At 49.2% G+C, this 14,495-nt stretch overlaps 2 protein-coding genes across 6 annotated transcripts in view; one reads left to right on the forward strand and one right to left on the reverse strand.

Moving 5' to 3' along the window:
* BOC (BOC cell adhesion associated, oncogene regulated) overlaps positions 1-14,495 on the forward strand; it is a 112,246-nt gene that overhangs the window by 89,999 nt on the left and 7,752 nt on the right. For 3 of the 4 annotated variants that reach the window (XM_030532973.1, XM_030532996.1, XM_030532982.1), the window contains exons 11-19: positions 496-702; positions 1,165-1,346; positions 2,568-2,673; positions 3,020-3,142; positions 4,690-4,911; positions 5,286-5,494; positions 6,201-6,274; positions 7,504-7,697; positions 9,384-10,126. In XM_030532973.1, coding sequence (XP_030388833.1) covers positions 496-702; positions 1,165-1,346; positions 2,568-2,673; positions 3,020-3,142; positions 4,690-4,911; positions 5,286-5,494; positions 6,201-6,274; positions 7,504-7,697; positions 9,384-9,568 — 1,502 coding nt within the window. In that variant the 3' untranslated portion in view covers positions 9,569-10,126. Of the gene's footprint in view, positions 1-495; positions 703-1,164; positions 1,347-2,567; positions 2,674-3,019; positions 3,143-4,689; positions 4,912-5,285; positions 5,495-6,200; positions 6,275-7,503; positions 7,698-9,383; positions 10,127-14,495 lie in introns of those variants that run through there. The other variant, XR_003996476.1, reaches the window with a different exon arrangement.
* Positions 11,756-14,495, reverse strand: part of CFAP44 (cilia and flagella associated protein 44) — a 72,545-nt gene continuing 69,805 nt past the window's right edge. For both annotated transcript variants that reach the window (XM_030532951.1, XM_030532961.1), the window contains 2 exons: positions 13,947-14,081; positions 11,756-13,429 (listed from right to left, as the gene is read on the reverse strand). In XM_030532951.1, coding sequence (XP_030388811.1) covers positions 13,247-13,429; positions 13,947-14,081 — 318 coding nt within the window. In that variant the 3' untranslated portion in view covers positions 11,756-13,246. The remainder of the gene's footprint in view (positions 13,430-13,946; positions 14,082-14,495) is intronic.

Below are 14,495 nucleotides of genomic sequence, written 5' to 3' on the forward strand. Positions count from 1 at the left end.
TACTCTCTTCTCTACCTCGATCCTGCCACATGGACACATCCTTCTCCCCGACACACAACCCTTTTCCCTCTCCAGACACACCCATGTACAAGACCCCTGCCCCACCTGGCCTGCACAGATTTGCCTGAGGCTGAGATGGTCCTTCTCCTGGATGGGAGCCATGGGCTGAAAGGTGCTCTTTCTTGACATGAAAGATGGGAGTTCTTAGCTGCGTCCCCAGGTTGAGCGTGCTCAGAGCCAGCTGGGCCCCTCTCAGCAAGGGTTTTGCTGGAAGTGGTGGATCGGGATATGGGAAGTTGCAAAAAGAAGGTAGAAGGAGCTGAGTTTTCAGGGAGCAGCAGGAGCAGTAAAGAGAAGTGGGAGGGATTGGTGGCACAAGGATGAGGGAGAGTGGGGGGGGTCAATCAAACTGGTACCTCTGATCCACCCTAAATTTGCTTTAGAGAAGGAGAGGCAGAGAGAGAGGTGTTTCATGTTCTACCCTGCTCCTCACAGCTCCCGAGGCACCAGACCGCCCTACCATCTCCACAGCGTCGGAGACATCTGTCTATGTGACCTGGATCCCCCGTGGGAATGGAGGGTTCCCCATCCAATCTTTCCGAGTGGAGTACAAGAAACTGAAGAAATTAGGAGACTGGGTGCTGGCCACCAGCGACATCCCCCCCTCTCGGCTCTCAGTGGAAATCACAGGCCTGGAGAAAGGTAGGAGATGTTCTCCTCCCTCCGTCTTTCTGGGGGACGTGACAAATAGTCCTGCTTCTATATGGTGGTTCTCTTCTATTATGCCATGCTCAATGCTGTGGCGTTTGAGCATCTTCAGTAAGCTGGAGGACGGTTGGTCTTCTCCCAGCTGTTTTACTGTGGCCTGTGGACCATCCAGACAGCCTTCTGGGGAGAGAAAGTGGCCTTGGTCTGGGACACAAGTGAACTCAGGCCATTAGCTTCTTTAATGTCAAAGGCTGGGAGGCCCTTCTTTGCAACATCTCTGTGTGCCACCCAGTAGGGTGGGGTGTGGCTGAGCTGACAGAGAGAGAGAAAGAGAGACACACACACACACACACACACAGAGCTTTCCTCTTTTAGGTGCCATGCTGGCTATTGGGCTTGCAGGAGGCACCAATTCTCTCTTAATGCCATTGTTTCCAATCCATTCCTTCCACCTAGGCACTTCCTATAAGTTCCGCGTCCGGGCACTGAACATACTGGGGGAGAGTGACCCCAGCGCCGCATCTAAGCCATACGTTGTGTCGGGATATAGTAACCGAGTGTACGAGCGCCCCGTCGCCGGGCCTTACATCACCTTCACCGATGCCATCAATGAGACTACCATCATGCTGAAGTGGATGGTGAGGGAGGGAATCCGTGTCTGCAGGAGGGAGGGATGGGCACTGGTTGGGTGGCTTAGAAGATAACATCTCCGGTGGCTATCAGATCTCATCAGCTACAGCAGACTAGGCTTCCTCAGTACTTGGGTGGGAAACTCCAATTATTTAGGAAGTCCTGCTGTCGATGCATTAGAGTACTCCCCTTCCTCGGTGTCAGTACTGACTCAGTGACCCACGTGGTGCTGGGGAATGGGCAGTTGGACATGCGGTCTTCCGGGGGACTGTGACCATTTTGCTCAACAAAGATTCACGAAAGGGGGGTTGGTAAGCTTGCTGCCCTAGCCTAATTCCTGTTTGATTAATTAGTGACTCCTTAAATTTCTCTGCAGTTTCAATGGGCTACAGTGTTCATCGTCACTTCCTGTGCTCATCTGTTGGGTGGTGTTGCTGGGTGCTGCTAAACAGCCTCTGCGCTCCTCCCCAGAGGTGGCTTCTTTTCAATTTTGGGTGGGATCCTTCAGGCTCACGGATGCTGTCAAAAGGGCCATTATTAATCGATACACATGAATTAACACGGATCGAGGATGGCATCCTCCTTTTCTACCTGCACAGATCTAAGGGTTTCCACTAGCCCAGGGTGAGCCATAGAGTTGGTTTACCCGCTTCCCAGCCCGCATCTTCTGGCCACAAATCCCCTTGGGGGCTTCATGGCAGAGTTTCCACTGTTGGCTGCTTTTTCTTTAAACACAGAGATTGTATCTGAAGGGGGCTGAGGGAGGGCAAGGAAGGTGAGGACTCACCCGAAATATCTTGGGGGAAGCCCGAAGGAGCTGATGGCTAGTGGCTGTGCTGTCAGCCAGTAGGGTGAGGGAGAGAGGTCGGTCCATCTGTCTCTGTCTCCTGTATGTGGCATGTGACCACTGGATCATTACACAATGCAGCTTGTACAGGACACCTGAGCCTTAGTAGTGTAAAAACTAAAGGTCATCAGATCTCATGCATGGCCAGGCGCATCACTGTGGGGACTGGGGGAGTGGGCCTGCTGTTCATGGCAAATCTGATGGCATCCCAGCTTTACCCAGGTCCCCACGGAAGGGCAGGAGGTTGGGATATGATAGTGAGCACTCTTAGGTCCAAGGGCAGCATGGGAAGAGGGGAACATCCCTGCGGCTCCTCCCTGGGGAGAGGCAGTTTGATCAGCATGGACACCTCTAAACATTGCCTTCCCCCTCGTCTCTGCAGTACATCCCAGCTAGTAACAACAATACCCCCATCCATGGCTTTTACATCTACTACCGCCCCACCGACAGCGACAACGACAGCGACTACAAGAAGGACGTGGTGGAAGGTAAGAGGCGTAGTACGACTGGCTCCAACTGCTGCGTGCTGGGTGGTTTCTCCATTGAGAATGTCTGTTGGCAAGAAGGAGCGGCTGTTGGGGGGCACCTGGCTATGGCGATGCCTAGGGGCCATATCTGCCCAGGCACAGCCCTGCTGAAGCTCTGTCCAACACGACAAGGTGAGGTGGCAATAGGAAGTGTGTCTCCGGGGCACCCGTTGCCCTCGCTGGGGTGCAGAGACAGAATTAGTGAGTCCGCATTTGCCAGTGGCCTTTGGGCAAAGGCAGTGAGGCTTGGCCTGAGTGCCAGGGCAGGGAGCTAACGGAGCCGTGTGTTGGTTCCCCCACCCCTCAGGGGACCGCTACTGGCACTCCATCAGCCACCTTCAGCCAGAGACCTCCTATGACATCAAGATGCAGTGCTTCAACGAGGGTGGTGAGAGCGAGTTCAGCAACGTGATGATCTGTGAAACCAAAGGTATCTGGCTCCTCTGGTGGGTCGGCAACCGTCCCCTTTCTTCTTTCCCAACTCATGGGGGTGATTTGGGGCCTGGCCCAGCGGAGTTAACAGTCTGGATTAGAGATGAGGGAGGGGAGGAGGTGAGGAAGGGCAGGGTTTGCAGTGATGCCGTCGTGCTGGTATTAGGTCTGTGCACAGCTCAGTGGGTGCAGCCCCATTGGGCTGGGCACTGTACACACGTGTCGGGAAGAGACAGTCCTCACCCCTGGTCTGGGTTAAAGGCGAGATATAAGAGGTGAATGAAACAAACAAGCAGGGTTGTAGGGGGTCTAGGAAGCGGTCAGGAGAATAACAGCACGGCTTCCAGTCAGAGCAAACTAGCTCACTTGGCGTGGGCCCTGTGGAGGATGCCTGCAGCTTTCAAGATTTTCACTGAGGGGAGAGTAGAGGCTCAAGAGAGCAGAGTAGTGAGAGGGGGCAGTATGCACAGAGACCCTTTTGAGAAAGCTGATCAGTCAGAGAGCCAGGCTGGTGTCAGTGGTGGGGCTGGCACACGGTGAGAGGAAAGCCTGGCCAAACAGAGGAGTTGTGTCGGGTGTGCAATGTGAGGACAAGCGGGTTGCACCCGGGTGCATTGGAGAAGGCAGGGCCAATGGAGACAGTCCAAGAGGTGACTCTTGTGTGCCGTGTGTGAGGAGACAATTTAGTGGGCTCGTTTTGGAGGGGATGGGGAGGGGCAATGTGGGTGCCAGGGAGGAGGCTGCAGTGATGAAGCCAGGAGGTGATCAAGGCCTGGAAGAGATTTTGCTGTCAGGTTAGAGGAAAGGGGCTGACCTTTTGAACAATTGGTGTGCAGAAAATGGCCAGATTTGAACACAGCTTGGATGTGAGAGGGGAGGAGCCAAAGATAACGCCCCAATTGTGGAACCGAGTGCAGGGAGGCTGGTGGTGGTGTGAGTGACACAGAACATGGGGAGTGGAGAGGGTTCAGGGGGAAAGTCCAGCTTAACTGTTGGCCATGTTAGCTTTGAGTTGTTGGTGAGACATCCAGGAGGAATTGTCAGAAGAGGCAGGATTGGATGGAGGGAAGCAGCTCAGGAGTGGAAAGGTAGATATGTGACTCACCTGCACACTTACCAGTTGAAGCCATGTAAGCGGATTATGTTGCTGAGGGAAAGGGTGTAGTGGGAGAAGAGAAGGAGACCAACGACCAAGCCCCATGGGACCCTTCTGTAGAGCAGGAGAGGGATAATTATCTCTGCCTCCCTTAAAATTCCCTTGCAGCTCTTACTGGACACAGGAGTCCCCTTCGCTTCCTGTCCTGAGCTGCTGGGTAGTGTTTTGGGGTGATAGGAAATGGCTGCCCTGTTCTAGCCCAGCGGCGGCTACATTTCCATGTAATATGATTATTATAACGATCAGCAAGGAAAGGCTCTACCCACCAAGCCACATGAACCTAGAGAGCGGTGGTTCTGTGAACCATATACAATGTGCACAGCCCCCTTTTAGCTGCCTGTTGTCTTGAGTGACAGGTCTGCTTCTAACTTCCTGTCTTCCTGTTGCAGCTCGGAAGTCTCTTGGGCTGCCTGGGCGCCTTCCGCCCTCAACGGTGCCTCCGCAGCAGCATCCACCGCTCAGTGGTGGACACGGCGGGCTGGGGACTGGTGCCATGGTGGCCCGCTCCAGTGATCTGCCCTACCTGATCGTAGGGGTAGTGCTGGGCTCTATTGTCCTCATCATTGTGGCCTTCATCCCCGTCTGTCTGTGGAGAGCCTGGTCCAAGCAGAGTAAGTGGCTTCGCTCTAAAGAGGAGGGAGGGTGCTTGTTAGGGGCTGGCGTCCCAGTTAGAATAGTTGGGTGGGAATATCCTGGCTAAACTGGGGAGCGAAGTCCCAGTGAAAGCTTATGCAGACAGAGGCGCAAGCTTTCTCCCTTGTCCAGTTTATCAAGCCCATAAAGAGTCCTGAATTTTGGAAAGGAAGAAAGAAGGAACCTGTCTCCATCAGGCAGAGTCCCCCATCCAGTGGGGGGTGGTGGATCATTGTCCCACCTGGCAGGTGTGTTAGCATGTGGTACAGCCCAGTGTGCCCGCAGGATCCTTGCAAACAACCAGCGGTGTTTCGTCTTCTCTCTCAGCTGCCTTCTTCTTCTCCCTCTTCAGAACAAACCATAGACCTGGGCTTCTCTGGAACGGGGCTGCTGGTGTCCTCCTGCCAGTACACCATGGTGCCCCTGCGAGGTGTCCCCACTCCTCGAGCCAATGGGCAGCCCTATGCCAACGGTATGCATCTGAATGGCGGCTGCCCCTCAGGTGGGACAGGCTACCCGAGCACAAAGTCCCGAGACTACAGTCCGGATGAAGTTCACCAGGTACCGTCTCCCCCTGTGTTAACAACCAGCATGTTGGGGGCTGGATGAGGGGGGTGTGTCAGTCAAGCCAGGTCTGACCCATTGCCTACTTGGGTTAGAACTCGCTCTGAGATTTTTGTTTCCAGTCACTCCCACTCCAGAGCTGGGATCAGGTGGATGGAGCAGCTTGCCAGGCACAGTGCCCAGTTAAAGGAGGCAACATGGGCAGGTTGGGAAGGGAAGCCCAGTTCTAGTTAACTTTGGATGGAAACACTAGGCCCCTGTGCCATGGATCTTGAGTCATGGGCAGAAGGGGTATAGGAAAGATCTTCATAGTTCCAGTGATTAAACAAAGTGGTCCCTTGAGAGGCCGGCTGGAGAAGTTAGCAAGAGATCCTGACTTCCTATCAATAAGAGCTGGCCCAAACCTTGGCAGGGCATGCTGGGATTGTACAGGGGCTAAGACATAGGAGAACTCAGCCCACCAGTTCTCTTACAGAAATGTTGTTCTCATCTGATGGTTCCATGGCCAGTGTGAAATGAGTTTGTTGGTGCTCAGTTCAGTTTGCAGCAACAATTCTGCCCTCTCCCGTTGGGAGGCAGGTTCATCACTGGCTGCCTTCATTGCGCTGGTTCTGGAGTCCAGACAAGCCTCCACCTCTTAAATCTGGCTTGGATTCTTGCTCTTCTAAGATGCTCTTTTTCCTCTTTCTCCTTTCAACCACAGGGTGAGACCAACACCTTACTGCAGGGGAGGGTGCTGCAAAATGGGTCTGTCCAAGAACACTATCCAACCTCCCGGTAAGCTCTGGGCCATGGGACTCTGATGAGGGTTATGCAGACAGGATACACAGGCATGGAATGTCTTAGCAATGGAAAAGAGCTAGTTAGGTCAAGTTCTCTGACATGCAGGATCGTTGCCACAGCCTATCTTCCAGGGATCTCTCCAGTCTAGTTTAAAGTCCCACCCTTCTCCCCCAACTCTTCCCTTGGGAGACTAGTCCACACCCTAAAACATCTCACTGCCTAGGATTTTTTCCAGTCTAAATGTTTTCTCTCTCTGAACTCTATCTCATCCCTCCTAGAATGTCAGGGTGGAGTTGGCCGGGCCTCATTTTAGAGATGGCCAAGATCCATTTCTCCCCCTTTTTTATGTCCCGAATGGGGATGGAGACTCGGACAGGTTAACAGGATTAATGCTCACATCCACCGTGTTGATGAAATCCCTCAAAAGATGCCTTCAGTCCAGTTCTAGGCTTGCTGTAGCAATGTGATTCACTGCTCAGATTTCAGATCATGGTTTCTATCATCCATGATGCTCCCTGTTCCTGCCATCTCCTCTCCATGCCCTTGTTGACCAGGCTGTGACCAGAGCAGCTTTGAAGACTCCAGGTTTTACATTAAAGCTAGAGCTGGTTGGGAATGATTTTCTGCTGGAAAATTCTATGTCTGTAAAAATCAAAAATTTCCCCTTGTTTCTGGAAAATTTTGATTTTGCATTAGAATTCTTTTTTGTCTCAATTTGTGATGAAATATTTTTCAAAAATTTGATTTTTTTTGTGGGAGGGAAATTGTTTTTCCATCCAGCTCTGATTAAATCCATCCTCCCACAAAGACACCCTGAAGTAGGACAGACTGCACTTAACATATCTGAAACCAGGTATGGCGCCTGCCAGCCCTTGAGCTCACTGTTTTGTGTTGTGTCTTTAGCCAGATGTTGGTTTATCAGATAAGGGTGTGTATCAATGTCCAGTCTTCCTGATGTTCCATGGGCATCTCAATTCCCGCTCCCCAGCGCACACGCACATTCTTCCCCCATTTGGGAGTACTCACTTTGTTATTGTATGAGACCGATATTGTATTTGAACACAGCACCATGGAAGGTGATTATCCAATACAGGTCCGTTGTCCACCCAAAGGGAATCCTCTCGTAGCTCCTTCAGTTGGCTGAATGCAACAATCACCATGTCCCTCTAGCAGACTTCTGGGAAGGAGTATTTAGAGATGACCCTTATCTGTCTTTCTATCAGGCTCTCTGATGCTAGACCAGAAGACAGTTCCTTCCTCTATAGCCTTCCAGATGACTCCACCAACCAGCTGCTCCAGCCACATGATGACTGCTGTCATCTTCAAGAACAACTCGTTGGCCTACATCACCCAGTGACAGGATGCAAGATGGGAGGCCCCAGCCTGGAAGCCCTGCGAGATCCCATGTTCCACAGAGGTCAGTGGACATGAGAGCTCAGTGCTTGCTGCTGTTATACTTATTTAGGTTGATACTGAAAGGAAAATATCAGTCTGGGAAGACTTTTCCAAGGCTCTTGCAGGGCAGGGTTGAAGGCAAGCTGTCATTTTTAACACTCAGCACTGCTGTGCTAGAGCAGTATTTGAATATCACAAAGGGCATAAGGATGGCCATAGTGAGTCAGGCCAATGGTCCATCTAGCCCAGTACCATGTCTTACGACAGTGGCCAACACCAGGTGCTTCGGAGGGAATGAACAGAACAAGGCAATTATCGAATCATCCATCCTGTCATCCATTCCCAGGTTCTGGCAGCCAGAAGCTTTAGGGACACCCATTGATGGACATAACCTTCACAAACTTATCTTTTTTTTACTCATTTATGGTTTTGGCCTTCTCAACATCCCCTGGCAACAAGTTCCACAGGTTGACTGTGCATTGTGTGAAGTAGTACCCCCTTTTGTTTGTTTTTTAACCTGATGCCTATTAATTTCATTGGGTGACCCAATTTTATGAGATCACTTTGTAACTCTTTGCAAGTCTACTTTGGACTGAACTATCTTGAATAATTTTGTATCATCTGCAAATTTTGCCACCTCACTGGTTATCCCTTTTTCCAGATAATTTATGAATATGTTGAACAGCACTAGTCCCAGTACAGATTCCTGAGAAGCATCACTATTTACTGCTCACCATTCTGAAAACTGACCATTTGTTCCTATCCTTTGTTTCCTATCTTTTAACCAGTTACTGGTCCATGAGAGGACCTTTCCTCTTATCCCATGACAACTTACTTTGCTTAAAAGCCTTTAGTGAGGGACCTATCAAAGGCTTTCTGAAAATCTAAGTACACTGTAACAACTGGATCACCCTCATCCACGTTTGTCGACCCTATCAGAGAATTCTAGTAGATTGGTGAGACAAATTGGTGAGCTGTGTTGACTCTTTCCCCAACAAATCATGTTCATCTATGTGTCTGGTAACAATGTTCTTTACTATAGTTTCAACCAATTTGCCTAGTACTGAAGTTAGGATTACTGGCCTGTAATTTCCAGGATCACACAGCAACATGAGAGGGCCAGATCAGTAGGTAGAGTCCACAAAACTGGCCCAGCGTATTGGAGGATGGGGCATTTATTTGGTGGAAGAGGTGTTCCTAGCACACGCTGATTCTCATTGCCCTGAGACCGTACACCCAGGGAACTAACTAGTCTGCATGATGGCAGGTACCTAACTTGGCTGGAGATGTACCTGAGACATGTACTCAGCCGCTGCAGTACCTTAACCCTTCCAGTGCTTGCACTTTCCAGTCAAACAAGTGCGTGGGAAGACACACTTAAGTTCACAGTTCATGAAAGGTTAGAGTGATCCATTCTGCAGGGGCCTGATCCACCAAAACAATTCTTCCTGGTGGGGAAAACAGGTCAATCAGCGTCACATACCCTAGGACACTGTTACTTTGGTACCTGCTGCCATGTCTTTGTAGGACACAGCTACCCACATAGCAGCTGTGTTGAGAACCAAGCACCACATCACTTTCTCTTTGCCAACAGGATCCATTGTTAGAAGGTGGTTTGGAGGTAGCAGTTCTACCTGGCACGTTCATGCACTGGTCACAGCTTTGTTTTCTTTGGTTATAATTGGATCTTGCTCCCCTTCCTTCTCAGGTACCCCTTGCTGCCTTGGTCTGGTGCCAGTTGAAGAAGTAGAGAGGCTAGATTGCTGCCAGCTCAGAGGAGAACGGTGTCCCCAGAACCCAGCCATCACCTGTTTGGGGCAGGACCCAACGAGGCATCTGAGCAGCAGCCCTCCACGGCACATGCCCTTTGAGACTCCTCCTCCTACCAGTTAGGGACAAGGCTGCCTTTGCAAAAGACTATTATTCTAGAGAGAGAGAGAGAGAGAGAGAGAGAGACGGGGTATTTATTTTTGTATAACATCCCTATTTATATATTTATGCACTTGTAAATAGATGTACATGTGCTTTTTATAATGCTATTGAGAGGGGAGCCTGTGCAAGGTGACAGGAGGAGACAAGAAACTGGGGCATCTGCCAGCTATGGCATCAGGCTGTTTATCAGAACACAGCCCGGGAACGACAGCCTTCTGCTCGGCCCAAGCACAAGAGCCATCGTAGCACATTGGGCCAAGCACAGCTGCGAAGAGGAGACTGGTCTGAGGTATTTGTTTGCAGCAGGGACTACGTGAAAGATGAGTGTGTGGAAAGGAGGGTCCCTTTTCCTCTCTCAGCTGGAAGGGATCTCCTGGCGACATGCCCCTCAGCATGGAATGAAATCATGTACAATACATATTGGCATTAACAACCCTTCACATACACGCCGTCTGTAGTAGAGTATCTGCAAAGACAAACCCCTGCTTGAACAGCTAAAATAAAGGCTTTTGTCTTCTCTATGGTCTGCTGTTTGCTGAATTCTCCTATGCTGAGCCCAGTCTCCTTCCCTGGGGGGATGTTTTCCATGAGTTACTGCTTTACACAGGGCCCCCAGCTGGTTCCTCTAACTCCAGGAGTCAATAGACGAGGTGAGGCCCAGTCTGGCTCCAGGTGAAGTCCAGACAGAGCGCTCATTGGGGGGAACAAGGTCGGACCTTTGAACTAGCTGGAGAGGAGGAGTTCTAGCTCCATCTTTGTGAACAGAGCTGCACAGAAAAAATGTCTCTTTGGTGCAGACTCTCCTGATTTTCTTTTTCATTTTCCTTATTCCAGAAGCCTTTAGCATCTGTGTTTGTAGGTAAAGGTGCCCCTTTGAATGGTAGCTGAGGGTGCGTATAGGCCAGAAGTAGACAGTACAAGAAACACTAGCTGTATTGTGATGGGTGCAACTGCATTGCATCTGCCCAGTGGGGATCTCTGCTGTTCTTCATTTCCGCTCACTAGCTCCAACTGCTTTACGTTATTTATAACTGACTCTTCCCTGGACGAGGAAGCTTCCCACGCTCTGTTCTGTCCTGCTCTTGCTTTGCTTCCCCTCCAATCTGAGAGTGGTTCACACATTTTTCCTGGTTCAATTTACACAAAACACCTCACAAAGAACAACCTGAAAAGGGGCAGAGAGCCAGGAGGGTTGGTTGGTTTAGTTTAGTCGGTTCAAAAAGGTCTCTGGACCATTAATGTCTAGGACACCTGCCTTAGAATGAAATCTCACCACTTGATGACTGAGGCAGTGAGACAGCAGCAGTGCTGTAGACCACAGCTGGGGAACCACCAGATTCCAGGAGAAGGGAAAGGAAGAAGAAAACACAAAAACAATGAAATATCCAGCCTAATTCAAGTTGGACCAAGTCCATAGTTACCCCAATGTCAAACCAGTGTAAGAACAGACTGAGGCCCACTGCTGCTACAAACACACCAGGTGTACTTTTCCCTAACACTGACTTCAGTACCCCAATTCATTGCAGTGTCTTATTTCTACTGAGCTGAGGCAAGCAGCAAAGTCTGTGGTTTAGTCATGGCCTTCCCTTCTTTAGGCAAAGTTTAACCCTTCAGACCCTGAAGAAGTTCATCCACAGCGTACAGCATATTTGTCTTGGGCTCCTCCAAACAGCTTGTTCCTCCCGCTCATGCCCCCTTTCAAAATGCGTCCTCACCCTTTCCCCCCCAGTGGACTGGGCAGAGAGCATCTGTGGTATTGGGCTAACCTGTTCTTCAGCAGACAGCTGGTGGAACATGCTTCTCTCAGAATACGTGCCCAAGTGTTACAGCTGAGGCATGCAATTTCCAGTGGGTAGATCTCACATCAAAAATTACCCCCTCTTGAACAAGGACTAAGAGCACATCCAGCACTCGTCCAATGCAAATCACTGTAGCACATCACTAACAGTGTTCTGTGATGGTCTCTAGAGCACTACCTAGCCAAGGGGCTCTCAAACTGGGGTCAGGACCCCTCAGGGGGTCACGAGGTTATTACATAGGGGGTTGTGAGCTGTCAATCTCCACCCCAAACCCTGCTTTGCCTCCAGCATTTATAATTGTGTAAAATATATAAAAAAGTGTTTTTAATTTATGGGGGGGGGGGTCGGACTCAGAGGCTTGCTATGTGAAAGGGGTCACCAGTACAAAAGTTTGAGAACCACTGACCTAGCCTCGTTTATTTCTAGCCAAGACTATGATAAAGGTTTAAAACGAGATGAGTGAATGTGTGTTGGGACTCCACTTTTATCCCTCTTTCTTACCCTCTCTTTTTCCTTTATTACCTGTATGTACTACTAGTTAAAATTTGCACCCAACCACGAGTGTTCTGACTGCCCAAGATCACCAGCCTCCAGTGCATTCTTAATGTATTTCTTTGCAGATTTACGAGTGTTACCCTTTGTAATTAGTCCTAGTTGTCAGAGCACACACTATCAAAACAAAACTTTAAGGAAATCATTTTAGCCTTGCTTTGCAAGCCATGATACTAATATAGGATCGTCTACCACCCTAGGGCATAACAAGATCAAATGGCTGACAGCTGAAGTCAGGAGAATTCTCCATCACTTTATCTCTAGATTGGATGGCTTTCTAAATGCTATGTGTCAGTTCAACCACAATTGCTTGAGTCTGATGCAAGGATCAGCGGGTGACATTTTATGGCCTGTGTTATTGTTACTGTTAGTCTGACCTCCTGCATTTCAAAAACCACCTTAGTGACTTACTAAAGCACTTAGACACCTAAGTCACTTTTGAACATTTTACCCTAATCATAATGATCCCTTTTGGCCTTAAAAAATCAAAGTGTATACTAGTCTCAAAACACTCCAACCTGCTTACAAACTTCTATTATCTACGGTATGATGCCAGCTTCAAAACTGACTTTACATATTTAAAATCCATGCAATCCCTTCCCATTCTTTTCTTTATGCATATTATCCTGTAAGGGTGTGTTGGGTAATTCTTAACTGTATTAATTAGCCATGACACTCAGCAGAAGAAGATACAAAATGGATCATGTTTCAAGAGGCACTGAAGGGAAGATCTACCCTGCTGGCTGGAAGACAAGGGAGTGAATAGGTGACATTCACAGATACTGGGCCTTGGACTAGTGCACAGCTCATTTGCCCTAGACAAGTGTATCCCAAGGCAGGTCTGACTGCCATGAAGAATAGCTTGTAAAAGCTATGGGAACATAGGATGAGCCCTTATTGCAGGAGTGCAGACTTTGCTTAAAGGTTCCATAAAAACTGCATCTAAGTGGCAGTAAACCAAGCCATTTGCTGCAGCTCACCCCAATGCAGCCTGTGAACCCAGATTCCAGCCTGCAAAGCTCTAGCTGGCTCTGAATGGAAGTTCAAAAGGGAGCATTGCAGACTGGGATCTGTAGTGTTTACAGCCCCTCTGTATTAAAGATGCCCTATGGATGACTGGCAATATGAAACTCCAGGGGGAGACTGCAAATGGGATAAAACCTTTGGCCCAAACTTTGACACCCTGTGTGTTATTGGAACCGGTGCTGGTTGCAGACAGGGCCTCTCACTGACATATGCCCATCACTGGGGAAATGTCTAATGAATGAGGCTGGTGACAGAGAGAACTTTAGTTTAGTATCTTGGTATCGGGGGGAGGCTGAGGTGGTGGGAAGATGCGCCCATCTTTTCTGCTTAAGAGAGTGATTTCCTCCTTGAGTACTTCTGCCTCCTGGGCCTGGAGTTGGACCAGTGTAATCAGCCTCTCTCTCTCCTGTATCTCAGCTTTCCGGGGGCCTTGGAATTCTGCTCCCTGTAGGAAGAAGGAAACAGAGCTCTCTTTAAGCACCAGGGAAGGCATAGCTTCACTTCAACTGAGCCTTCCCCTCACCAACCCAGGCACAGGACAAGTTTACACCTTCTTCACTCACATCTGACGCCCACTCGGTAAGTGATAGTTAATTCAATGCTGGGCCTCAGAGCAGGCACCACGGATAGCACGGAGGAAAGAACCCACACGTCATTTCACTCAGATCACTCTGGACAGTGGAGTGGCATGGACTTGCTGCAAGGGAAGTCCCATCCAGTCTCCTTCGGTCAGAAATATATAGGTTGCATTGCAGTGGTAAAAGGAAGGCAAGGCCTTAACAAAGGGAAATCTGGGCATTGCCTGTTTCAATTTCAGGAGTTGCTGCTCAACTTTTACCATGAGCATCATTAACTCAGATCACTAAATGCTGATGGCAGTACAAGGAATTATAAAGGCGTCTTAGTGGGAACAGACTAAACTGTCACAATAAAGTGTTAGGCAGGGCAGCAGGAAAGTTTACCAGGTTATTCTGCAGTGCGTCCAGCTTCATTTCGAGTCCCTGCTTTTCAATACAGAAGCTGTTCAGCTGCTGCAACTTGCTAGTGTTTTCTTTCATCAGTATCATCAGCCGTTGCCGCAGCTCAAAAATCTTCTCCTAGGATGGAGGAAAGTTGAAGGAAACTTTCTTTTCTTTAAGTGGCAAATACCATAATATTGCAGGGAGTAGATGTTTCATACTGCTCCTGCTCCCACTGAAGTCAATGGCAAAACTCTGTAGGCCAGATCCCGATCTGAGTTACACCAATGTAAACTCAGAGAAACTCTATTGAAGTGCAGTGAATTACCCCCAGCAGATCTGGGCCCAAAATCTTGCCCAAAGACAGTTTTGCAATTGATTTCTTGAGAAGGAGGTGAAAAGAAGGTACAATGTATCAAAAATATCTATGTAGGCTTGGATGTTTTATTGTGCACTTCTGGGAGAAACAAGATTTTGGTCAAATGCCTTAAAATTAAAAACAGGCAAGAGTGTATGTTTATATGGGAGGTTTTCCATGTCTCTTGACTGTTG

Source organism: Gopherus evgoodei, chromosome 1, assembly GCF_007399415.2.
Source record: "Gopherus evgoodei ecotype Sinaloan lineage chromosome 1, rGopEvg1_v1.p, whole genome shotgun sequence".
Lineage (NCBI taxonomy): Eukaryota > Metazoa > Chordata > Testudines > Testudinidae > Gopherus > Gopherus evgoodei.